The sequence below is a fragment of the Leucoraja erinacea genome, chromosome 1, assembly GCF_028641065.1.
Source record: "Leucoraja erinacea ecotype New England chromosome 1, Leri_hhj_1, whole genome shotgun sequence".
NCBI lineage: Eukaryota > Metazoa > Chordata > Chondrichthyes > Rajiformes > Rajidae > Leucoraja > Leucoraja erinaceus.
Genome location: NC_073377.1, coordinates 25,786,401 through 25,812,569, shown reverse-complemented (window position 1 = coordinate 25,812,569; position 26,169 = coordinate 25,786,401). Strand labels below are relative to the sequence as shown.

Below are 26,169 nucleotides of genomic sequence, written 5' to 3'. Positions count from 1 at the left end.
CCCCGTCATAGTCGCAGCAGGTGGCCGTTGAAAATCCAGCGGCGATCAGAAAATGTTGCGGGGTGACGCCTGTATGGTCGTGAGTAGTCGCCCAAAGAGTCGTACCTTTTTCTAGTCATCGCTGGATTTTCAACATGTTGAAAATTTTCGGGCCACCTGCTGCGACTATGACGGGTGCCGGCAAGTCACCGAAAAAATCGCGTAAGTGGGACAGGCCCTTAAGTCAATGGTGACCGTACCATCTGCAGCCACTTTCACCCTATTCCATGAGGGAATCTGGTACAGGTAAAACTATTGCATGTTAAAAATCACTGGAGAAGGTCAATGCTTACTGTCTGCCTGATGCAAATATTTCTTGACCAAACAAAATTGTTTGCTAGGTTTTCTTGCAGGAAGGTAAAGATTGTTCATTCTATGAGGACAATAAACAAAATATGAAAGAATGAATGATTGAATGAATGATGAATGTATGAATGAATGAATGATTGAAAGAAACATTATTTAGTATATTGGCCACAATGGAAACATTACAGCCATTATGCACCAAAATAGAGAAGGGAAAGCTAGATCATGTTCTGCATTCCTCATAGAGTGTGGGTATACCAGGCGATGAAATTGCATAATGCAGAACAACATCTCTCCTGCCATTGATGGTCTGCAGCACCTCATGCATGTACTGACGTGGTCCACTGGGTCAATACATCCTTTCCCACTTAACATGGTGGCAAAAATATAAAAAAGGAAAATGCTAGAAATACTCAGGTCAGGCTGTGGATGGAGAACAAGTCAATGTTTCAGATGGATGTCGTTTCATAAGAAATGAATATGATTTTAGTCTCAGATGAGGATGAGGAGTGTAGAGAGCAAATGTTTCATCAGCTCTCCCTCGCTGGTATTGTTTAGTATCAATTAATGATGCTTGCATGAAAAGCTTAGATTCTAATAAGATCTGCATCACTGCTACTTAGATAATTACTTGAAAGCCTGAGGAATGGACGTTGAAGTGCGGACAGGAGAAAACTTAATAAATCTTATAATCACTATGTGGAAAGGTACCATTTTAAAAGGCTTCACTTAGCAATTGTGTTTTGTTTACCTTTGATGCCCAGTTGATCACATTCTCAAAATTTTAGAAGAAAACTGATATTGTTTCTGGATGGTTACATGCCAGATGGCTTATATATGAATTTTGGGTAGAAAGCTCTTGGATTTTGCACCTTTACATGGAAGTTAAATATAATTTTCCCATGTTTAACATTTTTACATTATCAAAATAAATAAGTGAGCACAATGTATTTCCATAATCCTCATTGAAAATTTCTAGGAAATTTATATGTCATAAATATGGCAAAGATGCTTTCAAATTTTAGGGATATATTAATTGGCTTTGCACTGATAATTGAAACTATCTTTATTTTTGACTGGATACTCTTTTCATCATCGCCTTATGTTGGAAATGCAGATTATTGTTTTCAGCAGGTCATTAACCATTTCTATTAGATAGCAAATAAACATAAGGATGTTGTAAAACAGTTAATTAACTTGAACTTCAAAGAACATCTTTCAAATTTCAATTAAAATAAACCATGTCATTTTTTATGAGTTCATATGTGGTTCTGTTCTGTATTATAAATATTTATTTTCTATTTACAGAAAGAAGTGCTGTCGAGGTTATAAGTTTGTCCTTGGCGAATGTATCCCAGACGGTAAGAATGTTAACAACTTCCAGAAGAAGAAAACCAAAAAAAATTCCAGATGCTGAAACTGTGAAATAAAATTACAATTGCTGGAAACACACAGGTCAAACAGCATTTATAGAACGGGAAATAGAGTTAACATTTCAGGTTAAAGAACCTTCCCCAGAATTGGATGAGAGAGAAAACAAGTTATTTTTACATTTCAATGAAGATGGGGAATGAGGAATAAGCAAAGGCAATATCAATCAGAGGCTGAATCCAGTTTTGCTACAGCAATAGGTTGCAGAGGTAATCTGGTTAATTAATTAAGGGGAAGTTACGATCAAATTGAGATACAATAGCAGCGGATATAATAACATGTAAGAGGCATTAGACAAACATATGAAGAGGTAAGTCTGAAGAAAGGTTTCAACCTAAAATGTCACCTATTCTCCAGGGTTGCTGCCTGACCCGCTGAGTTACTCCAGCATTTTGTGTCTATGTGGGGAATAGAGGGATATGGCCATGGAATTATTTAAGATTGACATCATGATCAGCACAGACACAGTGGCAGAACGACCTCGTACTTGACATTTTCATATTCTATGTTCTTTGAAAAAAAAGTTGTGATATAAGAACAGTTATCTATTGAGAATGCAAACTATGGAACAAGGAGCAGGGTTGAAAGATGTGGCCAGCAGGTCAGGTGGTACTAACTGGGTCCAGTTTTATTTGATCATAATCAGTTCCTCTGGACAGGAGGGTAGCCAATGTAACCTCACCTTTTAAGAAGGGAGAAGGAAAACGGGGAATTATAGACGAGTTCGCCTTACATCGGTAATGGGGAAGATGCTTGAGTCGATTGTTAAAGATGTTACAGCAGTGCATTTGGAAAGCAGTGACAGGATCGGTCGAAATCAGCATGGATTTATGAAGGGGAAATTATGTTTGACTAATCTTCTGGAATTTTTTGAGGATGTAACAAGTAGAATGGATGAGGGAAAGCCAGTGGATGTGGTATATCTGGACTTTCAAGAAGCCTTTGACAAGGTCTTACACAAGAGATTAGTGTGCAAAATCAGAGCACATGGTATTGTCGGTAGAGTATTGACATGGATGGAGAACAGGTTGGCGGACAGGAAGCAAATAGTAGGAATTAACAGGTCGTTTTCAGAATGGCAGGCTAGACTAGTGGGGTGCCACAAGGCTCGGTGCTTGGATCCCAGTTATTTACAATATACATTAACGATTTAGATGAGGGAATTAAATGTGACCTCCAAGTTTGCGGATGACACAAAGCTGGATTGCAGTGTGAGCTGCGATGAGGCTGCATGGTGAATTGGATAGGTAGGGTAAATGGACAGATGCAGGGCAGATGCAGTATAAAGTCTCTTAATTTGAGGAAGGACATTATTGATATTGAGGAAGTGCAGCATAGGTTCACCAGGTTAATTCCGGGATGGCAGGATTGGCATATGATGAAAGAATGGGTCGACTGGGCTTGTATTCACTGGAATTTAGAAGGATGAGAGGAAATCTTATAGAAACATATAAAATTCTTAAAGGATTCGATAGACTAGATGCAGGAAAAATGTTCCCGATGTTGGGGAAGTCCAGAACCAGGGATCTCAGTTTAAGAATAAGGGGTTGGTCATTTGGGACTGAGATGAGGAAATATTTCTTCACCCAGAGTTGTGAAACTGTGGAATTCTCTGCAACAGAATACAGTAGTGGCCAATTCACTGGAAGTTTTGAAGAGAGAGTTAGATTTAGCTCTTTGGGCTAAGGGATCAAGGGATATGGGGAAAAAGCAGGATCAGGGTACTGATTTTAGATGATCTGCCATGATCATATTGAATAGCAGTGCTGGCTCAATGGGCCGAATGGCCTACTCATGCACCTTTTATTCTATGTTTCTATGTATCTACTGAGGTTGATTGAATAAGGAATAAGCCATTTAGAATGGAGACGAGGAAACACTTTTTCTCACGGAGAGTTGTGAGGCTGTGGAATTCTCTGCCTCAGAGGGCGGTGGTGGCCGGTTCTCTGGATGCTTTCCAGAGAGAGCTAGATAGGGCTCTTAAAAATAGCGGAGTCAGGGGATATGGGGAGAAGGCAGGAACGGGGTATTGATTGGGTATGATCAGCCATGATCACATTGAATGGTGGTGCTGGCACGAAGGGCCGAATGACCTACTCCTGCACCTATTGTCTATTGTATTCTTCCTAAGAATTCGACCCAACTTTAATTCTGCCATTTTATAAAGTTGAATATACTTTATTGCTTTGAGTACCGTAATTACAATCATGGACATTAAATGGCAAAGGTCTCAAACCAAGGTCATAATAGCAGAAATAAAAATAGACACGGTGTATGTTGAGATATTTCCACTAGTGGGGCAGGTCAAATGAGGGATGTAGTTACCAGAAAAGGAGGCAGTCATTTATAACTTAGGTGCAGAGGAATTTATTTTCCTCAAGGATGGAAGAACTTTAACATGCTTTATCCCAGTATATTGTGAAGTTACTCAAAGGTGAAAACATTGGGCATTGAGGGCTTTGTGCAACTGGCACAGAAAAGCAATGGATGCCTTGGGCGGTTCAGTCATGATTATAGTACAGGCTTGAGGTGCCAAGTGGCCTGTTTCTGCTCCAATGCTCTTGTGTTCCTATGTTCTTGATTGACCCATTTCTAGTTTAATCTGTGTTGTCTACCTAGACACAAGGAACTGCAATGCCGGTTTATCAAAAAATGACACAAAGTGCCGAGATAACTCAGCAGGTTAAGGGCCGGTCCCACAAGCATGCGACTGCATGCGGCAAGCGCGACCTAACGTGGTCACTTGAGTCGTACGGCCTCGCGGGGCCTGTCCCACTTCGATCGCTGGAGCCGCATGGAGTTGTGCGGAGCTGGTCCCGACATCGTGCGCGGGGGGCTCCGAAAAACTGACCATGTTCAAAAAATATAGGCGGCAACGGCCTGCCGGCCCGCAGCTGCCTCGACGCCGTACGCACCGCCTCGACGGGCATACATAGAAACATAGAAACATAGAAATTAGGTGCAGGAGTAGGCCATTCGGCCCTTCGAGCCTGCACCGCCATTCAATATGATCATGGCTGATCATCCAACTCAGTATCCCGTACCTGCCTTCTCTCCATATTCCCTGATCCCCTTAGCCACAAGGGCCACATCTAACTCCCTCTTAAATATAGCCAATGAACTGGCCTCAACTACCCTCTGTGGCAGAGAGTTCCAGAGATTCACCACTCTCTGCGTGAAAAAAGTTCTTCTCATCTCGGTTTTAAAGGATTTCCCCTTTATCCTTAAGCTGTGACCCCTTGTCCTGGACTTCCCTAACATCGGGAACAATCTTCCTGCGTCTAGCCTGTCCAACCCCTTAAGAATTTTGTAAGTTTCTATAAGATCCCCTCTCAATCTTCTAAATTCGAGAGAGTATAAACCAAGTCTATCCAGTCTTTCTTCATAAGACAGTCCTGACATCCCAGGAATCAGTCTGGTGAACCGTCTCTGCACTCCCTCTATGGCAATAATGTCCTTCCTCAGATTTGGAGACCAAAACTGTACGCAATACTCCAGGTGTGGTCTCACCAAGACCCTGTACAACTACAGTAGAACCTCTCTGCTCCTATACTCAAATCCTTTTGCAATGAAAGCTAACATACCATTCGCTTTCTTTACTGCCTGCTGCACCTGCATGCCTACCTTCAATGACTGGTGTACCATGACACCCAGGTCTCGCTGCATCTCCCCCTTTCCCAATCGGCCACCATTTAGATAATAGTCTGCTTTCCTGTTTTTGCCACCAAAATGGATAACCTCACATTTATCCACATTATACTGCATCTGCCAAACATTTGCCCACTCACCCAGCCTATCCAAGTCACCCTGCAGTCTCCTAGCATCCTCCTCACAGCTAACACTGCCCCCCAGCTTCGTGTCATCCGCAAACTTGGAGATATTGCCTTCAATTCCCTCATCCAGATCATTAATATATATTGTAAATAGCTGGGGTCCCAGTACTGAGCCTTGGGGTACCCCACTAGTCACTGCCTGCCATTGTGAAAAGGACCCGTTTACTCCTACTCTTTGCTTCCTGTTTGCCAGCCAGTTCTCTATCCACATCAATACTGAACCCCCAATGCCTTGTGCTTTAAGTTTGTATACTAATTTCTTATGTGGGACCTTGTCGAAAGCCTTCTGGAAGTCCAGATACACCACATCCACTGGTTCTCCCCTATCCACGCTACTAGTTACATCCTCGAAAAATTCTATAAGATTCGTCAGACATGATTTACCTGTCTGACGAATCTTATAGAATTTTATACGCAGTGTCTTGACGCCGTACGTCACGCGCGAGCTTCCTGCGGACTTCGCTCAAACTTCATGTCACTCACTCGACCTCCACGCGGCCCCCGCTTCTGGTTTGGTCGTGCTTGCCGCATGCAGTCGCATGCTCGTGGGACAGGCCCTTAAGGCAGCATCTCTAGAGAACATGGCTAGGCGATGTTTCAGGTCCCGACCTCTACTTCTTCAGATTGTTAAGAAGGGTCCTGACCTGAAATGTTGCCTATCCATGTTATCAAGAGATGTTGCCGGAAATGCTGAGTTACTCCAGCACTTTGTGCCTTAATTCTGTTATCCAGGTGATCTTTGTTAGTAAGTATTAGGTTAGGTATTAGTTCTAATACTAGGTATTAGTATTAGGTAAGTATTAGTAAGGATTAGTAAGTATGCAGATGATACTAAGATAGGTGGGGTTGCGGGTAATGAAGTAGAGTTTCAAAGTCTACAGAGAGATTTATGCCAGTTGGAAGAGTGGGCTGAAAGATGGCAGATGGAGTTTAATGCTGATAAGTGTGAGGTGCTACATCTTGGCAGGACAAATCAAAATAGGACGTACATGGTAAATGGTAGGGAATTGAAGAATGTAGGTGAACAGAGGGATCTGGGAATAACTGTGCACAGTTCCCTGAAAGTGGAATCTCATGTAGATAGGGTGGTAAAGAAAGCTTTTGGTGTGCTGGCCTTTATAAATCAGAGCATTGAGTATAGAAGTTGGGATGTAATGTTAAAATTGTACAAGGCATTGGTGAGGCCAATTCTGGAGTATGGTGTACAATTTTGGTCGCCTAATTATAGGAAGGATGTCAACAAAATAGAGAGGGTACAGAGGAGATTTACTAGAATGTTGCCTGGGTTTCAGCAACTAAGTTACAGAGAAAGGTTGAACAAGTTAGGGCTTTATTCTTTGGAACGCAGAAGGTTAAGGGGGGACTTGATAGAGGTTTTTAAAATGATGAGAGGGATAGACAGAGTTTACGTGGAAAAGCTTTTCCCACTGAGAGTAGGGAAGATTCAAACAAGGGGACATGACATGAGAATTAAGGGACTGAAGTTTAGGGGTAACATGAGGGGGAACTTCTTTACTCAGAGAGTGGTAGCTGTGTGGAATGAGCTTCCAGTGAAGGTGGTGGAGGCAGGTTCGTTTTTTATCATTTAAAAATAAATTGGATAGTTTATATGGATGGGAAGGGAATGGAGGGTTATGGTCTGAGCGCAGGTATATGGGACTAGGGGAGATTATGTGTTCGGCACGGACTAGAAGGGTCGAGATGGCCTGTTTCCGTGCTGTAATTGTTATATGGTTATGTTCAGTCAGTATCACTCTTTCCCTTTCATTCCAGATTACGATGTATGTTCAGGAGCTCCATGTGAACAGCAGTGCACAGATAACTTTGGCAGAGTGCTCTGCACATGCTATCCAGGATACTACTTTGATCGTATGAAGCACAGGAACCGAGAGAAACCTTATTGTCTTGGTCTGTATGAACAATTGAACAATTGAACTCATGCCAATAGTAACCATAAACATACAAAAATCACAAATTACAAAGACTTTCATAACTGACAATCACTGACTATCGGGCATTCAAAAACAATATTCTTCTCATTGTTAACTTATGAAAAGTTTTTTCTTCATCTAAAATCAATTGACAATAGACAATAGACAATAGGTGCAGGAGTAGGCCATTCGGCCCTTCGAGTCTGCACCACCATTCAATATGATCATGGCTGATCATTCAACAGTATCCTGTATCTGCTTTCTCTCCATACCCCCTGATCCCTTTAGCCACAAGGGCCACATCTAACTCCCTCTTAAATATAGCCAATGAACTGACCTCAACTATATTTTGTGGCAGAGAATTCCAGAGATTCACCACTCTCTGTGTAAAAAATGTTTATCTCATCTCCGTCCAAAAACATTTCCCCTTTATCCTTAAACTGTGACCCCTTGTTCTGGACTTCCCAAACATCGGGAACAATCTTCCTGCATCTAGCCTGTCCAACCCCTTAAGAATTTTGTAAGTTTCTATAAGATCCCCCCTCAATCTTCTAAATTCTAGCGAGTAATGTGATCATGGCTGATCATCCCTAATCAGTACCCCGTTCCTGCCTTCTCCCCATATCCCCTGACTCCGCTATTTTTAAGAACCCTATCTAGCTCTCTCTTGAAAGCACCCAGAGAACCTGCCTCCACTGCCCTCTGAGGCAGAGAATTCCACAGACTCACAACTCTCTGTGAGAAAAAGTGTTTCATCATCTCCGTTCTAAATGGCTTACTCCTTATTCTTAAACTGTGGCCCCTGGTTCTGGACTCCCCCAACATCGGGAACATGTTTCCTGCCTCTAGCGTGTCCAAACCCTTAACAATCTTATATGTTTCAATGAGTCCCTCTCATCCTTCTAAACTCCAGTGTACAAGCCCAGCCGCTTCATTCTCTCAGCATATGGCAGTCCCGCCATCCCGGGAATTAACCTTGAAAACCTATGCTGCACTCCCTCAATATCAAGAATGTCCTTTATGTCCTCAAATTAGGGGACCAAAACTGCACACAATACTCCAGGTGTGGTCTCACAAGAGCTCTGTACAACTGCAGAAGGACTTCTTTGCTCCGATATTCAACTCCTCGTGTTATAAATGCAAACATGCCATTCGCTTTATTCACTGCCTGCTGTACCTGCATGCTTACTTTCATAGACTGATGAACAAGGACCCCCAGATGCCATTGTACTTCCCCTTTTCCCAACTTGGCGCTATTTAGATAGTAATCTGCTTTCCTGTTTTTGCTACCAATGTGGATAACCTCACATTTATCCGCATTAAACTTCATCTGCCATGCATCTGCCCACTCCCCCAACCTGTCCAAGTCACCCTGCATTCTCATAGCTTCATCCTCACAGTTCACACTGCCACCCAGCTTTGTGTCATCTGCACATTTGCTAATGTTAGTTTGAAACCCTTCATCCAAATCATTGATGTATATTGTAAATAGCTGCGGTCCCTGCACCGAGCCTTGCAATACCCCACTAGTCACTGCCTGCCATTCTGAAAGGGACCTGTTAATCCCTACTCTTTGTTTCCTGTCTGCCAACCAATTTTCTATCCATGTCAGCACTCTACCCCCAATACCATGTGCCTTAATTTTGCCCACTAATCTCCTATGTGGAACCTTATCAAATGCTTTCTGAAAGTCCAGGTACACTACATCCACTGGCTCTCCCTTGTCCATTTTCCTAGTTATATCTTCAAAAAATTTCAGAAGATTAGTCAGGCATGATTTCCCCTTTGTAAATCCATGCTGACTCGGACCGATCCTGTTACTGCTATCCAAATGTTCGGCTATTTCATCTTTTATAATTGACTCCAGCATCTTCCCCACCACCGATGTCAGGCTAACTGGTCTATAATTCCCTGTTTTCTCTCTCCCTCCTTTCTTAAAAAGTGGGATAACATTAACGATGAGTGATGATTATTTAGGGTGAACAAAACAGAAAATACTGGAAGCATTCAGCAGTTCAAGCAGCATCAGTGGGGAGAGAAACAGAGTTGAGGTTTTAGCTCAAGGATTCTTGATCAGAACTGGAGATGTGAGAAACAGAAGGAGAGAGGGGCCGGACCAAAGTTGGCAAGGTGACAATTATTTTTAAAACTGGCAGTTAGTGACAGAAGAAGACATATAAACAAATTGGAAGAAAAAAATAAAGCCATATGTTTTGCGAAAGGGGTGGAAAGAAACAGTTACCTGAGATTGAAACATGCCCAGATGGAAAATGAGGTGCTCTCGTTAGTTTAATTTCATAGAAACATAGAAAGTAGGTGCAGGAGGAGGCCATTCGGCCCTTCGAGCCTGTACCGCTATTCATTGTGATCATAGCTGATCGTCCCCTATCAATAGCTCGTGCCTGCCATCTCCCCATATCCCTTGACTCCACTAGCCCCTAGACCTCTATCTAATGCTCTCTTAAATCCATCCAGTGACTTGGCCTCCACTGCCCTCTGTGGCAGGAAATTTCATAAATTCATACTCTCTGGGTGTAAAAGTTTTTTCTCACCTCAGTCTTAAATTACCTCCCCTTTATTCTAAGACTGTGGCCCCTGCTTCTGGACTCGCCCAACATTGGGAACATTTTTCCTGCATCTGGCTTGTCCAGTCCTTTTATAATTTTATATGTTTCTATAAGATCCCCATCATCCTTCTAAACTCCAGTGAATACAAGCCTAGTCTTTTCAATCTTACCTCATTTCTAAATCTTTCGTTTTTTCTCCCCCCATCCTTTCTTCCCCTCCTTCTCCCCCCCTTTCTCTCTCCTTCTCTCCCCCCCCCTTCTACCCCCCCCCTTCTTTGTGGCCAAGGGGATCAGGGGGTATGGAGAGAAGGCAGGTACGGGATACTGAGTTGGATGATCAGCCATGATCATATTGAATGGCGGTGCAGGCTCGAAGGGCCGAATGGCCTACTCCTGCACCTAATTTCTATGTTTCTATGTTTCTCCCTCCCCCACCCTTCTCCCCCCCCCCCCCTTCTCTACCGCTTCTCCTCCCCCCTTCTCCCCCTTCTCTACCGCATCTCCTCCCCCCTTCTTCCCCCCCCTTCTCTCCCCCTATCCTTCTCCCTCCTCCCCCCTTCTCCTCCCCCCCCCCTTCTCTCTCCCGCCTCTTCTCCTCCCCCTCTTCCCCCCCCCCCCCTTCTCCCCCCTTCCTCTCCCTCCCCCCCCCTTCTCCCCCCCCCCCCCCCTTTGAGGAGTTGCTCCACTTATCCAGACAGGAGATAGGAATAGTTTGGGGTCACAGAACTACACCTTTGATATGAACAAAGTGAAGTTATTCAATAGACCAGTCAAGTGAAGGGAAGTGGTTAGTCCCCTGTTGAAAGAATTATAATTTTTTATTCCATTCCCATTCTGACTTTTCTGTCTTCATCTTTCTACATTGCTCCAATGTTGCACTACAAAAGACCAAAGGCACATGCAATTATTACATTATATGTGTTCTCTATCTTTAATGTGGGCATGATGCAACCATCAGGACAACATTAAATTTAACAATTACATGTGACCAACTTTTTCACTCTCTATCCACCGATGTGGCACTAGTTTCTATTTGTTTCTTTTTTTCTCTTCTGCCTCATTGCCAGATTTTAAAATAATCGTAACCTTGTCAACTTTGGTCAGCGCCCAAATAAAGTTATTCCCTCTGTTTTCTCCAGCCACCTTCTCTCTGGAGACTCTCTTGAAGGGAGGTTAACCCAAAATGTCTATTCTGATGTTCATTCGACTCCTTGACTTGCTGAGTGCTTATAGAACTTTTTATTTTGTTTCAGATTTATAACATTTGATTTTACTTTTTGCTCCAGTTACGTAGTTAAAATAAGGTGTGTGAAAGGATCTTTATTGCAAAATAATCTCAATGCAATCCAGTAAGATGCTTAAACCCTGCTGAAAGTGATTGTTATGTGAATCAAATCAGCCATAACATTCAACAGTTTAAAGGTGCATTCCCTCCATGATTGGTGCCAAATTGTATTTAATTACCATAGAACCTGTAAACAGCAATTCCAATAGAAATTTTATAAACCCTGTTATTGTAATTCTGTCATGGGAGGATGTGTGATTTTAAATTGTGTTATTATCATATCCACTATTTTCCAGGGAGTATTTTAATTAATTTATTTCTTCTGCTCTTGTGTTTTGAAGTTAGTCTTAACAATACTTATCATATTTTAAGTGCTTGCTAATTGATTAAGGATTTACATATTCAAAATGTAGCCAAAACATCCCATACCTTTTTCTGCAGCTGCTCCCAACCTATGAGTTACTCATGAATCTATTCCTAATCCCCCTCCTCTAGGTTAACTTTTTTCTCCAATGCATCATCCAAATTCCCATGGGCTATTTCTGTATGTGAGCTTCATTTGTTGAGCTTTATTTCTCAAGTCCTTGTATGGACTGTTCTGCTGCTATTCTGCTGTTATGTAGAACCAGTCCTAAAGAAGCAATCTCCTCCTCTTCGTGGGCATTTACTTTGTTAACTCTGCCCCTTCCCCATCTCTGCAACTTAAAATACACTTGTTTTATCATGTTTCCACTTCTGATGGAAGATATTTGACTTCAAACTCTCTCCCTCCACAAATGCAGCCTAACCTACAGAACATCACCAACATTATTTTGTTTTCCAGACAAAGAACAGTTTTTTTCAAATTAAACGAAATGGGGATCAAATAATTGATCTTTGTCCACTAAACAAATATTCATACAGCCTCTGTTTTCCTTTTTCTGACTGTCTCAGGTTGAATGAGATGCTAACATAGACACCCCATTCAGTAATAAGTTAAGCTTCTGATCCCACATCATCTTCATAAGAGCCATCATGCCCATCTCCATAATATTGTCAATCTTCAAGTCTGTTGCAATCTACTTCCTGCTGAAATCGTCACTCATTCCTTTTGGCACCAATCGATAAAATATTCCAATTCCCTTCCATTCTCATCTCTGATCAAAGTTTTGCTCATCCGGGTCTTGGCGGCCCATGTCTTAACCCATATGATAGGTAGAAATAAACCATGCTTACTTATCAAGGAATGATGGAAAAATAAAAGTGAGTCAGGGTTGGGCTGGATAATTCAACGAGAATCACATGACAGTAATCCAAAACAAATTTTGTGCCAAACTTTCTCCTTTTGGCGCAAAAATATTGAGATTAATTTTAGCCTCCCTTATGCCATTCCACGGAGATCCATTATTCACAACAGAGTAGGATTCAGATCTGGGAACATTCTGTTTCCCATGGCTCAGCTGTCGTAATATATTGGTGAGTTGAGCTATAATGGAAGCATGAAATATATCATTTAATATGATAATTTTAAAACAACGATCTTGAGACTATTGACTCATTCTGTATTTTAAATGTCAAGAGTCAAGGGTTAAGAGTGGTTTGTTGTCTGATGTCCCAGACAATGATTTTTTTTACTTGCAGCAGCACAACAGAATAGGTAAACATAGCACACTGTAAACAATACAATAAATGAGAAAAAAAAGTTCAGTGTGCATATGTACACATACTCATATATACAGGCATATACATACATGCATATATACACAAACACACACTCACACATATATGTGTGTGTAAGTATATATACATATATATATATATATATATATATATATATACACACACATACACACACGTATACGTATATATACTAGATTAAGTGGGTCCCGTTGGGTCCCATGTTCACACGGGAGGGCTGGTCCCCCGACACAATATTCCACCCTCTCCACCAATTCCAATATCGGTAGCCAGTGTGTGGGGGGGGGGGGCTTTCTGGAGAGCTGGTATAGGTGTTGTTGCCTGCAGGGACTACTGGTCTCCAGAGGGCTAGTATGGACATTGTGGGCCAAATGAATTATTCGGATTCTTCAAATGCAGTTTCATATCATTTCATGCAGGGTGCAAGGCCACCACATTCAAATGCAGTTTAATACCATTTCAAGCAAGGTGAAATCATAAAACCACACAAAACACCACACTCACAGTTCAGTAGACATTCAGTGTGCTCAGTTGCTTCACAGCTCAGTGTTATGACCTCTCCCTCCCCCATGATACAGAGACTGAGCCACACCCACACTTCCGGGTTTTATAACCCCTCCCCCTTCCATTGGAAAAGGTGTGGCCTTCATGGCGTGATTGACAGGAGAGAGATTCTCAACACTAAGAATACTTTTATTTTTCATTGATGGGAAGAATCCTCAGCACCTGATCAGCGGAGGGGGACAGAGTAAGATGGGCAAAATTCACAGCCATAAGTGGTAGCGTTTTACCTAAAATCAATATAGTGCAAACTGGAAGTTGTCAAGTTTAGCCAAACAACCATTTGGAGTGCATTTTTACTTCAACCCAAACAACCATTTGCAGTGCATTTTTACTTCAACCCAAACAACCATTAGCAGTGCATTTTTACATCAACCCAAACAACCACTTGCAGTGCATTTTTACTTCAACCCAAACAGCCATTAGCAGTGCATTTTAACTTCAAAGCAAACAACCATTTGCACTGCATTTTTACTTCAACGCAAACAACCATTTGCAGTGCATTTTTACTTCAACCCAAACAACCATTTGCAGTGCATTTTTATTTCAACCCAAACGCCCCAAACAACCCTTTGCAGTGCATTTTCACTTCAACCCAAACAACCCTTTGCAGTGCATTTTTACTTCAACCCAAACAACCATTAGCAGTGCATTTTTTCTTCAACCCAAACAACCATTTGCAGTGCATTTTTACTTCAACCCAAATGCCCCAAACAACCCTTTGCAGTGCCTTTTCACTTCAACCCAAACAACCATTTGCAGTGCATTTTTACTTCAACCCAAACAACCATTAGCAGTGCATTTTTTCTTCAACCCAAACAGCCATTATCAGTGCATTTTTACTTCAACCCAAACAGCCATTAGCAGTGCATTTTTACTTCAACCCAAACAGCCGTTAGCAATGCATTTTTCCTTCAACCCAAAGAGCCGTTAGCAGTGCATTTTTCCTTCAACCCAAAGAGCCGTTAGCAGTGCATTTTTCCTTCAACCCAAAGAGCCATTAGCAGTGCATTTTTACTTCAACCCAAACAGCCATTAGCAGTGCATTTTTACTTCAACCCAAACAGCCGTTAGCAGTGCATTTTTCCTTCAACCCAAAGAGCCGTTAGCAGTGCATTTTTCCTTCAACCCAAAGAGCCGTTAGCAGTGCATTTTTCCTTCAACCCAAAGAGCCATTAGCAGTGCATTTTTACTTCAACCCAAAGAGCCATTAGCAGTGCATTTTTACTTCAACCCAAAGAGCCATTAGCAGTTCATTTTTACTTCAACCCAAAGAGCCATTAGCAGTGCATTTTTACTTCAACCCAAAGAGCCATTAGCAGTGCATTTTTACTTCAACCCAAAGAGCCATTAGCAGTGCATTTTTACTTCAACCCAAAGAGCCATTAGCAGTGCATTTTTACTTCAACCCAAAGAGCCAGTGCATTTTTACTTCAACCCAAAGAGCCATTAGCAGTGCATTTTTACTTCAACCCAAAGAGCCATTAGCAGTGCATTTTTACTTCAACCCAAAGAGCCATTAGCAGTGCATTTTTACTTCAACCCAAACAGCCATTAGCAGTGCATTTTTACTTCAACCCAAAGAGCCATTAGCAGTGCATTTTTACTTCATCCCAAACAGCCATTAGCTGTGCATTTTTACCTCAACCCAAACAGATATTAGCCGTGCATTTGTACTTCAACCCAACCATATTTTCATTTTCAAACCACATTAAGGGCACTCACAGTTGAGTAGACATGTGTTCAATGTTATTCAGAGCTCAGAGAGACATGAACCTCTGGCTTCCTTCATCTTGCAGAGACTGAGTGAGGCACACCACTTCCTGGTTTTATAATCCCTCCCCCTCCTTCCAGCAGGGGTTGCAGAGAGAATGGCAAATGATTTTAAATCATTAATATCTCTCTGATTTTTCATCGATGGGAAAAATCCTCCAGTCCCGGAAGGGGGAGGGAGGCTCTGAGCGAGGTGGCCAAAAATGACGGCCGTAGGTGGCGGCGTTCTCTCGGAAATCACGCCACGGTGAGCCAAAAGCGGTCAAGATCAGACTTCTAGTAATATAGATATGTGTGCGTGTGTGTGCATACATATATATATAATTATATATATAAATATATATGATTATACATAAATTATATATTTGTTATATATAAATGTATTATATATTCCCCCCCCCCCCCCACACACACACAGATACATACATACACACACATATATATATATATATATGTACACATGCATAAAAAAACAATTTGACATATCTATTTATTTGACAGATATCGATGAATGTACCAAAAGTAATGGAACAGTATGTTCTCATATTTGCCTGAATGCCCCAGGGAGTTATCAATGTCTATGCATGGAAGGTTTCTATCTCGAAGAGGATGGGAAGACATGCAGCAAAATTGAAAGTGGTAAGCTGTGAACTGATGTGTACAAATATGAAACTTGCTCTAGTTTTTCTTTCATATTGCTATGTAATTGTCAAATAGAAAACATCAAGTTGATGGGCAACTCCACTCTTAATTCCATTAGGATAAGCTGAAGGGTTAATTATCATTCTAATGCTTTTCCACATATGTCCTTGCCAGGGAACCTGCAACTGGCAGGAACTATACATAATTATACTTAAGGGAAGGTTGACAACTTTAGGTTTGCAGATGAATATACAGTTACATAACTCATAAACTGTGTGCAAATTGTCAATCTATGATTTGAATCCACTTGGAACTTTTGAGACGAGAAAAACTCAGTGAATTATTTTTAAAATGAGATGGAAGCGCAAATGAATTGGTTTTAAAACTTACTCTAACTTACTAAACAATGTGAATGTTTGTTGCACTTTGCTGCTCAATGAAACCTTTCCAAAACCAATATTGAAAATCTCTTGGGGAAAACCTTCACTCTGTCCAATAACTTGCTTTGGTTTACTTCATATTAAGATGCCAGCGGAGATTTGGTGGGTGGCGTTGCTACTCCTGAGTTAAAAACTTACAGGTTAAAGCCCCATTTGCCATTCTCGAGCTTTGAACACAAATGTCTTGGCTGACACTCTTATGTGGTGCTAAAAGATTGGTGAGACTCAATGCTAATGGGCTTAAGACAGATCTTACTGCAAAGAAGTGTTGCACTGGGTTACCACACAGCTCAGCTTACCTCTGCCATCCACGCTCATGCATTGAAAGACAGACAACAGCACTGAATCATGTTGAGTTGGCCATGACACTGAAGTCACCAGAGTGTCCAGCAGTGGAACACTAATGTTGTGAGCTGAGGAGCCAGTTATAATTTCCATCTGGTCCTGTAGCTTTATGCCAGGGAGGCTGGTGTATGTAGCATGACTCTCTCTATTCATTTGATTGGGGTTGGTCACTTTGATTTCAACAGTGAGCGGTTTCTTTATTTTTTGGGACTACATCCTAATATTATTGATTAATTTCAGGTTGTTTGCAGTTAAACTGTTTATTGTTTTTAAATATATTATTTAGATCTGTTGAATCGTCATTAAATGCCTTTGATTATTAGACACTTTTAAACACAGTTTTAAAAAGTCCCGTGAGATCAATGACATCGCAAAGGCCTCCAGCTCCTTTGAATATGATGAGCTGCAGTAGATGTGTGCAAGAGTAGGGACAGCACAGTGGGCGAGTGCAGGAGGCAAGACAGATCAATGAGTCAAAGAGTCGTAGAGCACATAAACTACCCCCTATAGCCCAACTTGACCATGACAACTAAGATGCCCCATCTAAGCTAGCCCCATTTGCCCACATATGGCCCACATACTTCTGAATCTTTCCTATCTATGTGTTTGTCCAAATGTATTTTAAATGTTCTTATTGTATCTGCCTCTACTACCTCCTCTGGTAAATCAGCATCGAGCCATTGTCACATTTCTGTATGTTGGAATTTGCTGTGCCTGACTGCCAGTGACATTTCTTACCCTACACCAATAATTACACCAAGAGCACTTTATTGAGTGTGCCTCTCTGAACGTTAGTTAGTCCGTTAATCAGCTAACAAGTTAGTTAGTCAGTCAGTCAGTCAGTCAGTCAGTCAGTCAGTCAGTCAGTCAGTCAGTCAGTCAGTTAGTCAGTCAGCTCGTTAGTTAGTCAGCTCGTTAGTTAGTTAGTTAGTTAGTTAGCTAGTTAGCTAGTTGGTTAGCTGGTTAGTGTGTTTATTGTCATGTGTACCGAGGTACAGTGAAAAGCTTTTGTTGCGTAGTAATCAGTTACCGGAAAGGCAATACACGATTACAAACGAGCTATTCGCTGTGTACAGATACATGATAAAGGGAATAAAGTGAATAACATTTAGTGCAAGAGGTAAAGGGTATAACATGAGTAACGTTTAGTACAAGAAACAGCTGGAACTGACTATAACTGTGAAGTTTATAAAATACATTTATTAGTTCATAGTCTTTTGGTGAATGTTTGGTAAGATTAATCTTTTTGGTGCTGTATTTTAGCATTGAATAATTTTGTGACTGGCAGACTTGTACTTTATTTGCAAGTCTATTAAAATACAAGATTTGCATTACAATGGGAATGGTGATCAATCAAGAATAAAGTGGTTGGACAAAATGGTACATAGTCCTTTATCTTAGTGCCAGATCTGTGTACAAACTAAATCTCAAATCTGTCTGCTCAATTAAGGTTCCTTGTTGAAATAAGTTGGTGTTGTTTTTAATTCTAACAGCAGCAAAAGCAACTATGAAATATTGGTTTTAAGAGGTCATGGAACATTTTAGAATTGAGTATTGGTTTGTGGCCAGACAATGCAATATTTTGCAGGGAAGTGACAATGCAAGAGGTGGGGGGAGGGGTGGGGCAAAAAGCTAGTAAGCAAAAGCTGGATACCGGTGAAGAGGAATTGATTAGTAGATTACAGTGAGGTTTGTCTGTTCTTTCCACTGAGTGGAGAATTCTATAACTAGAGGACAATAGACAATAGGTGCAGGAGTCGGCCATTCGGCCCTTTGAGCCAGCACCGCGATTCACTGTGATCATGGCTGATCATCCACAATCAGTACCCCATTCCTGCCTTCTCTCTATATCCCTTGACTCTGCTATCTTCAAGAGCTCTATCTAACTCTCTCTTGAAAGCATCCAGAGAAAGGACACTGGCTTAAGGTGAGAAGGGAGGAATTTAAGGGGAACCTCTGGAGCAACATTTTCACTTAGACTATTCTAATAGAGTCATAGACTGATACAGTGTGGAAACAGGCCCTTCGGCCCAACTCGCTCACACAGGCAAACAATGTCCCAGCTACACTAGTCCCACGTCCCTGCACTTGGTCCATATCCCTCCAAATCTGTCCTATCCATGTACCTGTCTGTTTCTTAAACGATGAGATAGTCCCAGCCTCAACTACCCCCTCTAGCAGCTTGTTCCATACACCCACCACCCTTTGTGTGAAATAGTTACCCCTCGGATTCCTATTAAATCTTTTCCCCTTCACCTTGAACCTATGTCCTCTGGTCCTCGATTCCCCAACTCTGGGCAAAAGACTCTGTGCATCTACCCGATCTATTCCTCTCATGATTTTGTATACCTCTGTAAGATCTCCACTCATCCTCCTGCGTTCCATGGAATAGCCTACTCAACCTCTCCCTATATCTCACACCCTCTAGTCCTGGCAACATCCTTGGAAATCTTTTCTGAACCCTTTCAAGCCTGACAATATCTTTCCTGTGACATGGTGCCCTGAACTGAACACAATATTCTAAATGCGGTCTCACCAACGTCTTACACAACTGCAACATGACCTCCCAACTTCTATACTCAATACTCTCACTGATGAAGACCAAAGTGCCAAAAGCCTTTTTGACCACCTTATCTACCTGCGACTCGACCTTCAAGGAACATTCACCTGTACTCCTACATCACTCTGCTCTACAACACAACCCAGAGGCCTATTTACTGTGTAGGTCCTGCCCTTGTTCGACATTCCAAAATGCAACACCTCACACTTCTCTATATTAAATTCCATCAACCATTCCTCCACCCACCTGGCCAATCGATCCAGATCCTGCTGCAATCTTTCACAACCATCTCCACTATCTGAAAAACCACTTTTGTATTATCAGCGAACTTGCTAATCTTGCCATGTATGTTCTCATCCAAATCATTGATGTAGATGACAGACAGTAACGGGCCCAGCACTGAACCCTGAGGCACACCACTAGTCACAGGCCTCCAGTCTGAGAAGCACCATTACCCTCTGCCTCATTCCATGGAGCCAATTTGCTATCTATTCAGCTTTCTGCAACAAGCTGCCAGAGGAAGCTATGAAAAAGGACCAAATCATGACTTTTGAACAGATGTATGAATGGAAAAAGTTCAGAGTGATAGGATTCAAATGCAGGCAAAAGGGACTAGCCAAGAAAGCAGACTTGGTTGCCATGGACAAGTTGGACTAGACAGCCTGTTTCCATGCTGTATAGTTCTATACCTTTGCGACCATGACTAGGTAGGAGAGGGACGTATGGGATAGCAACGGAAGCTGAGAGATGATGACTGGTGACACCACATGGCTGCAGATGATGGAATCTGATAAGAAAGGGTGATGAACAGAACTAACGAGAGGTGATGGCAGATGGCAACAACAGAGGGAGGAAGGTGTGTGAGCAGTATGAGGGGCGTAAATGGATCTAGTGGGAAGAGTTGTTTAATACAATACATTACAATACAATACAATACAATACAATACAATACAATACCGTTTATTTGTCATTTGAACCTCACATGAAGTTCAAACAAAATTTGGTTTCTGCAGTCATACAAGAAAATAACCAAGACACAACACAATTTACACAAACATCCATCACAGTGAATCTCCTCCTCACTGTGATGGAAGGCAAAGTCTTGTCTCTCCCCTGCTCTCCATTCCTCTCCCGAAGTCAAAGTCAAAGCCCCCGGCGGGCGCTAGCAAGTCCCACGGCCACTTAAAGCCGCGCCGGGCAATGTAAGGCCCTGCTCCGGGTCCCGATGTCGGAGCCCCCGGCGGGCGCTAGCAAGTCTGCGGCCATTTAAAGCCGCGCCAGGCGATGTAAGGCCCCACTCCAGGTCACTCTCAACCCCGCAATTCGAGTGGGAGAAGTCGCCGTTGCCGGTGACCCGCAAAGCGGTTTCCCACCGGGGACCCGCGAGCTCCCGGTGTCACCATCCACCGGAGTCGGGTCGCAGCCACGTGCCACCGCAGCTCTCCACGCTCCGAAGCCGGTCAGCTCCACGATGGTAGGTCCGCAGCTCCGCAGGCTCCGTGACTTGAGCTGTCGTTCCGGTTGGAGGCCGCTCCATGGTGCTAGGCCCCAACGGCAACGGAGACCCGACAGGGAAAAGGTCGGGTCCCCGTACAGGGAAGAGATCTAAAAGTATCTCCACCCACCTACCCCCCGCTCCCCCCACACATACACAGTCAAAAACCCACCACAAACTATACACTCAACAGGACAATAAAATTAAAAAAGACAGACGGACTGTTAGAGGCCGCTGCGACGTCGGTCGCGCTGCCAACTGGGAACTGTTAAGTGGGAACTGCAGATGCTGGAAAATCGAAAGTTAGACAAAAATGCTGGAGAAACTCAGCGGTGAGGCAGCATCTACGGAGCGAAGGAAATAGGCAACGTTTCGAGTTGAGACCCTTCTTCAGACTGAGGGGTCGACATCGTTCTTCAGTCTGACGCAGGGTCTAGACCAGAAACGTTGCCTATTTCCTTCGCTCCATAGATGCTGCCTCACCCGCTGAGTTTCTCCAGCATTTTTGTCTAGTGGGAAGAGTTTGCGAGCATGGAGGAAAAGAAACAAGGTGAAAGGTGTAGAAGAGACTACATGAAGTGTAATAGACAATGATGGAGGAAGTGCAGATGAATCTCTGTCTTACCTGGCTCGAATAATTGGGTCCTTGGATTGTCAGGACCAGGTTTAGTTTAGTTTAGTTTAGTTTAGAGAAAAAGTACTGAAACAGGCCCTTCGGCCCACCGAGTCAACACCGTCCAGCGATCCCTGCAAATTAACACTGTTCTGCACACACTAGGGACAATTTACATTTATACAAAGCAAATTAACCTACAAATCTATATGTCTTTCAAATGTGGGAGGAAACAGAAAATCTCGGAGAAAACTCACACAGGTCACGGTGGAAACGTACAAACTCCATACGGACAGCACCCATTGTCATGATCGAACCTGGGTCTCTGGTGCTATAAGGCAGCAACTCTACCGCTGCTCCACCATGCTACTCTTGGTGTAGGGACATATCTTTCCTATGGTTGCAGGAGATAGTTCCTGTGGAGAGACAATTGTGGATGGAGAGAGATGAGTAAACCAGGGAATCACAAAAAGCGTGGTCCCTGGGGAAAGCAGAAATGGGTGGTGAGGGGAAAATGCGACTAGCAGTGGGAAGACATCTTCTTTTTCTTATCGAGTCTACACACAAGATTAGAGGTTGTCCTGCCAGAGCTGAACTCACTTCTCGGCATCTGCACACAATGGTGTCTGTCTTGTCGCTTCTTGTGCTTCTTGTGTGTGGTGGTGGAAAGATTAGTGGAAACAGGGCCGCAACGTGAACGCTCTTTCCTTAACCCCAGTGGAAAAACATGGTAGTTGGTGAATATGTTGAAGAATAATGTGCTGCATACGGACGCTAGTGGGGTGAATGGTAAGAGCCAAAGGGACTGTACCCCTATTCTAAAGATAGACACAAAATGCTGGAGTCTGAAGAAGGGTCCTGACACAAAACGTCACCTATCCATTGTCTCCAGAGATGCTGCCTGACCTGCTGAGTTACTCCAGCTTTTTCTGTCTACCTTTGTTATAAACCAGCATCTGCAATTCCTTTTTATAACATTCTACCCTAATTTGTCTGAGTATGAGGAGATATGTTTATGGTGTTCATCAGGAGGGGTGAGAGCAGAAGTGTGGGATATAGAGAAGATATGGGTGAGGGCTTGGTCAACACCTCCCCTAACCCTACCTTTTTATACTGGCTACTTCTGCTTTGCTCTTTTCGGACTAGATGAAGGGTCTCAAGCCAAAACATCTACTGTCCATTTCCCTCCACAGATGCAGTCTGACCCACTGTTCCTCCAACTGATCTCCTTATCTTATGGAGAACCATTGGATGCTGAATCTAGAAACCAAAATTCTTTTTCCCAGGACTGCACTCCTCACCTTTATCTCATGAAAGTTTTCTTTCCAAAATGTCGCAAATAACCATTAAGGAAAATTTGAAAATTGTCCCCCTGGGTTTTTATAAACTAGGGTGACATCATTATACATTTCTCTTTCAGAACCACACCATGGGACTCACAGGAAGTTAGAATGGTAAGTCACCATTCAGCTTATCTGCATAATAATTAGGCTGGAGTTGTCCTTTTGCCCTTTTGCAACTGAAGCGTTAAATGAGGTGTGTATTCACTACTTCAATGGATTAAACTGGGTATTTTAATTTTCCTTTTTCAAAATTTCTCCTTCACTGCTGAAGATACTGAGTTATCCTAGAAAGTATTTCCTCAGAAAGTAACGAGTGTGTTTGACTGTAAAAAGAACTATCTATGAGTTTGCCTGACTTCAGCATATGCGCTTCTTGAGAAGAGGGGCATTGCACATCAATGAATCGCAGAAATGACAACTAATAATTCCATCTTCATCATAGAAGCTCTGTGGACAGGTGTCTACTGCTCTAACTCCTTCGCTGAGACCAGGTAACTCAGTATAGAGTGTGAAGTAAATCTGAACCTTACCACAGCACGAGGATGCAAGGGAAGGTTGAAGCAACAGTTTTAAACTTTGCAATTTCAAAATCTTTAAGAAAAACCATGCCAAAATATTCTAGTGGTCCTTTGTGTCTAAGGATACTACCACTCAGTTAAATGTGCATGAAAAATATCTCTTCTGCTGAATTCTGCAATTATGTTCTAATGTGACAGTAGCAAGGCAAACACACCGCAATAGGAATCTAAATACTAAGTTTCAGCTGATCAATGTGCTCTTTAGAGACATTGAGTCATACAGGTTGGAAGCAGGCCCATTGCCCACATCAACCAAGATGTCCAATTTACACTGCTGGCATTTGGTGCATATAACTATAAACCTATCCTATCCATGTGCTTGGCTAAATATTTCTTAAATGTTGGCTTAAGAACGTTTAAACGTTAGCTTATATTTGATAAAATTTGATAGGTAATGAGATTGTGGAATTTAGAGTAGAATTGATAAATTACAGAAACAAAGAACTGCAGATGCTAGTTTACCAAGGAAAAATACAAAATGCTAGAGAAATTCAATGGGAAGCATGGATAGGTAAATTATACAGGTATGTATTCTTCAAATTAAATAGATGTGGAACATTGATTTTACGCATTTTGATTCTGTTCAACTACAGTTAGGCACTTATGATAACTTAATCTTAAGGTTTTACCTATTTTTCACAGAAATTATAACCCAGTAAGAAACTAAATGTTCCCAATCAATTCCATTTTCCTGATTATTGAGCTCCAATACTTGTCTTTAAACAAACAGCAGCACACATACATCACCATACCAAAAGATAAAATGTATGATAAAAAGATGGCATGAATACTAACTTCTCAGTGTTTATTGGAGGTGGGATGGGATTATGGTCTTTAGTTCCCCTTCAACATCACAACATTGAATTGCCTCAGTGAAGCATCCAGAACTGTTGAAGAATGGGAGTTGGTGTGCGTTGATGTTTAGCCTGTTTGTACAAGGCAGTTGTTCTATTAACTTGAACATATCCTGACAGCTTACATGCTCTAGTTACCTTGCTAGATTTTATGATCCATGCTGAATAGACCATTATCTCAAGAATTAAGGGTCTTAAAATTCTATTGCGTGGCCTAATACTTAGTGCATTTTGAGAATTAATTTCATTTAAAAGCTTTTGATGAATAAAATCAGTGGTTTACCTCCAGGATGCATAAGATTGTTATTTTGCTTCAGGAATGAACTTGCATCTGAAGTGTCCAGGCAATGCTAACCTGACTACTACTTCCTTGGTTATCATTCGTGCATATATGATTTCCTTCATTAAAGGGATTCCGGCTGAGTAATGAGAAGTGGCCTCAGTAATGCCACCTTAACTTAAAAGGCTCATCCTCGTGGTGATCGTCCCTTAGCTCCACAACCCTATCACCCTTCCTGCTGCAACATTGACACTCCCCAGTGGCCAACCACAACCTAAGCCTATCTCATATATCCACTGAAGATAGGCATAAAATGCTGGAGTAACTCAATGGGTCAGGCAGCATCTCTGGAGAAAAGAAATACATTAAATATCTCAACCCAAAAAGCCACCTATTCCTTTTCTCCAGGGATGTTGCCTGATCAGCTGAGTTACTCCAGCATTTTGCGTCTATCTTTGGTGTAAACCAGCATCTGTAGTTCCTTCCTTCACATATCCAGCAGCAGCAGACTACAACCACCTGCTTTCCCCCATCCCCCAATCCTGATCTTTCATACTAATTTTCAAGGTTCCAATCATCCACCTCTTCCCAGGTCCCACTCCCTCACTGCTTTCTCCATGTGCTCTGCCTTGGGCATTGTGCAGAAGTTTGCAACATTGGGCCGACAAAGCAAACATTTGTTAGTCTGTCATGCAATAGCTATTTAACCCTGATTTCTGCTAAGCTATTGAATATGTAAAATCATAAGAGGGACATTGACAGGGAAGAGGATAGAATCTTCAATAAGCACTCTCACTATCATCTTTGGACCTGTACATCTATGCAGCATTATGGCCAGTTTCAGCTCAATTGATGCAGAGCTGAATGTAATCATGACAAAGTGGAGCTGAGACTTTACAGATGCCCACTGTCACTTATTCATTAAGATCAATGGACAACATGAGGAAATGCCTTCCAGCAGTGAACGTGAAAGAGAAAGAGCAGCTTAGTTCAGCGACATTTGTATGCATCATTCAGCCTTGACACAATTTACTACCGACTCCACTCATATAGCAACAATTCCAAAATAATTGCAGCTTGGATAACTCCGGTATAGGGTTACTGATGCAGGTTACAAGCCCACACATTTCTGTGGGGTTTGGCTGTGGTCTACTACTATTGTGTCATCACCCGAATGGGGCATTCATTTACAGGTCACAAGAAGAGGCAACACTTAGAAAGTAAGACAAAGTAAAATATATGCGTTTCATCAGCATACAAAACAAAATTCAATAGAGGTAATTACTGTTGTTTGTATCCTGGTAGTTTGTCATTCTTTCATTGTGCAGAAAAAAAAGATAAATTTTCCCCCTTGCTACCTTGTCATTAAATGTCACCAGGGCAGAACATGATTTAAAATTAAGGCGATAGACCGCCTCGGTCTTGCAGAGTTGATGTGGCTGAATCATTCTACAAATGAAATGCAAGAAAGGAAATCCTAATAATTCTGCCCTGCCAGACTTCTTTTCCTGGGATACATCTGAGTACTGTTGGCAACGATAAAAAAACATAAATCTACTCCAGTCAGATATCAACAAAACTCAATAAAATGGTTCATTTTCCCTTTGTTCCTATCT

General features: G+C 42.1%; 1 protein-coding gene across 1 annotated transcript in view; it reads left to right on the top strand.

Annotated features, from left to right (window-relative positions):
• The window catches only part of ccbe1 (collagen and calcium binding EGF domains 1), a 353,404-nt gene that overhangs the window by 288,769 nt on the left and 38,466 nt on the right, over window positions 1-26,169 (top strand). The window contains exons 3-5 of the mRNA XM_055631149.1: window positions 1,654-1,706; window positions 7,383-7,517; window positions 15,905-16,042. Of these exons, the coding sequence (XP_055487124.1) occupies window positions 1,654-1,706; window positions 7,383-7,517; window positions 15,905-16,042 (326 nt within the window). The remainder of the gene's footprint in view (window positions 1-1,653; window positions 1,707-7,382; window positions 7,518-15,904; window positions 16,043-26,169) is intronic.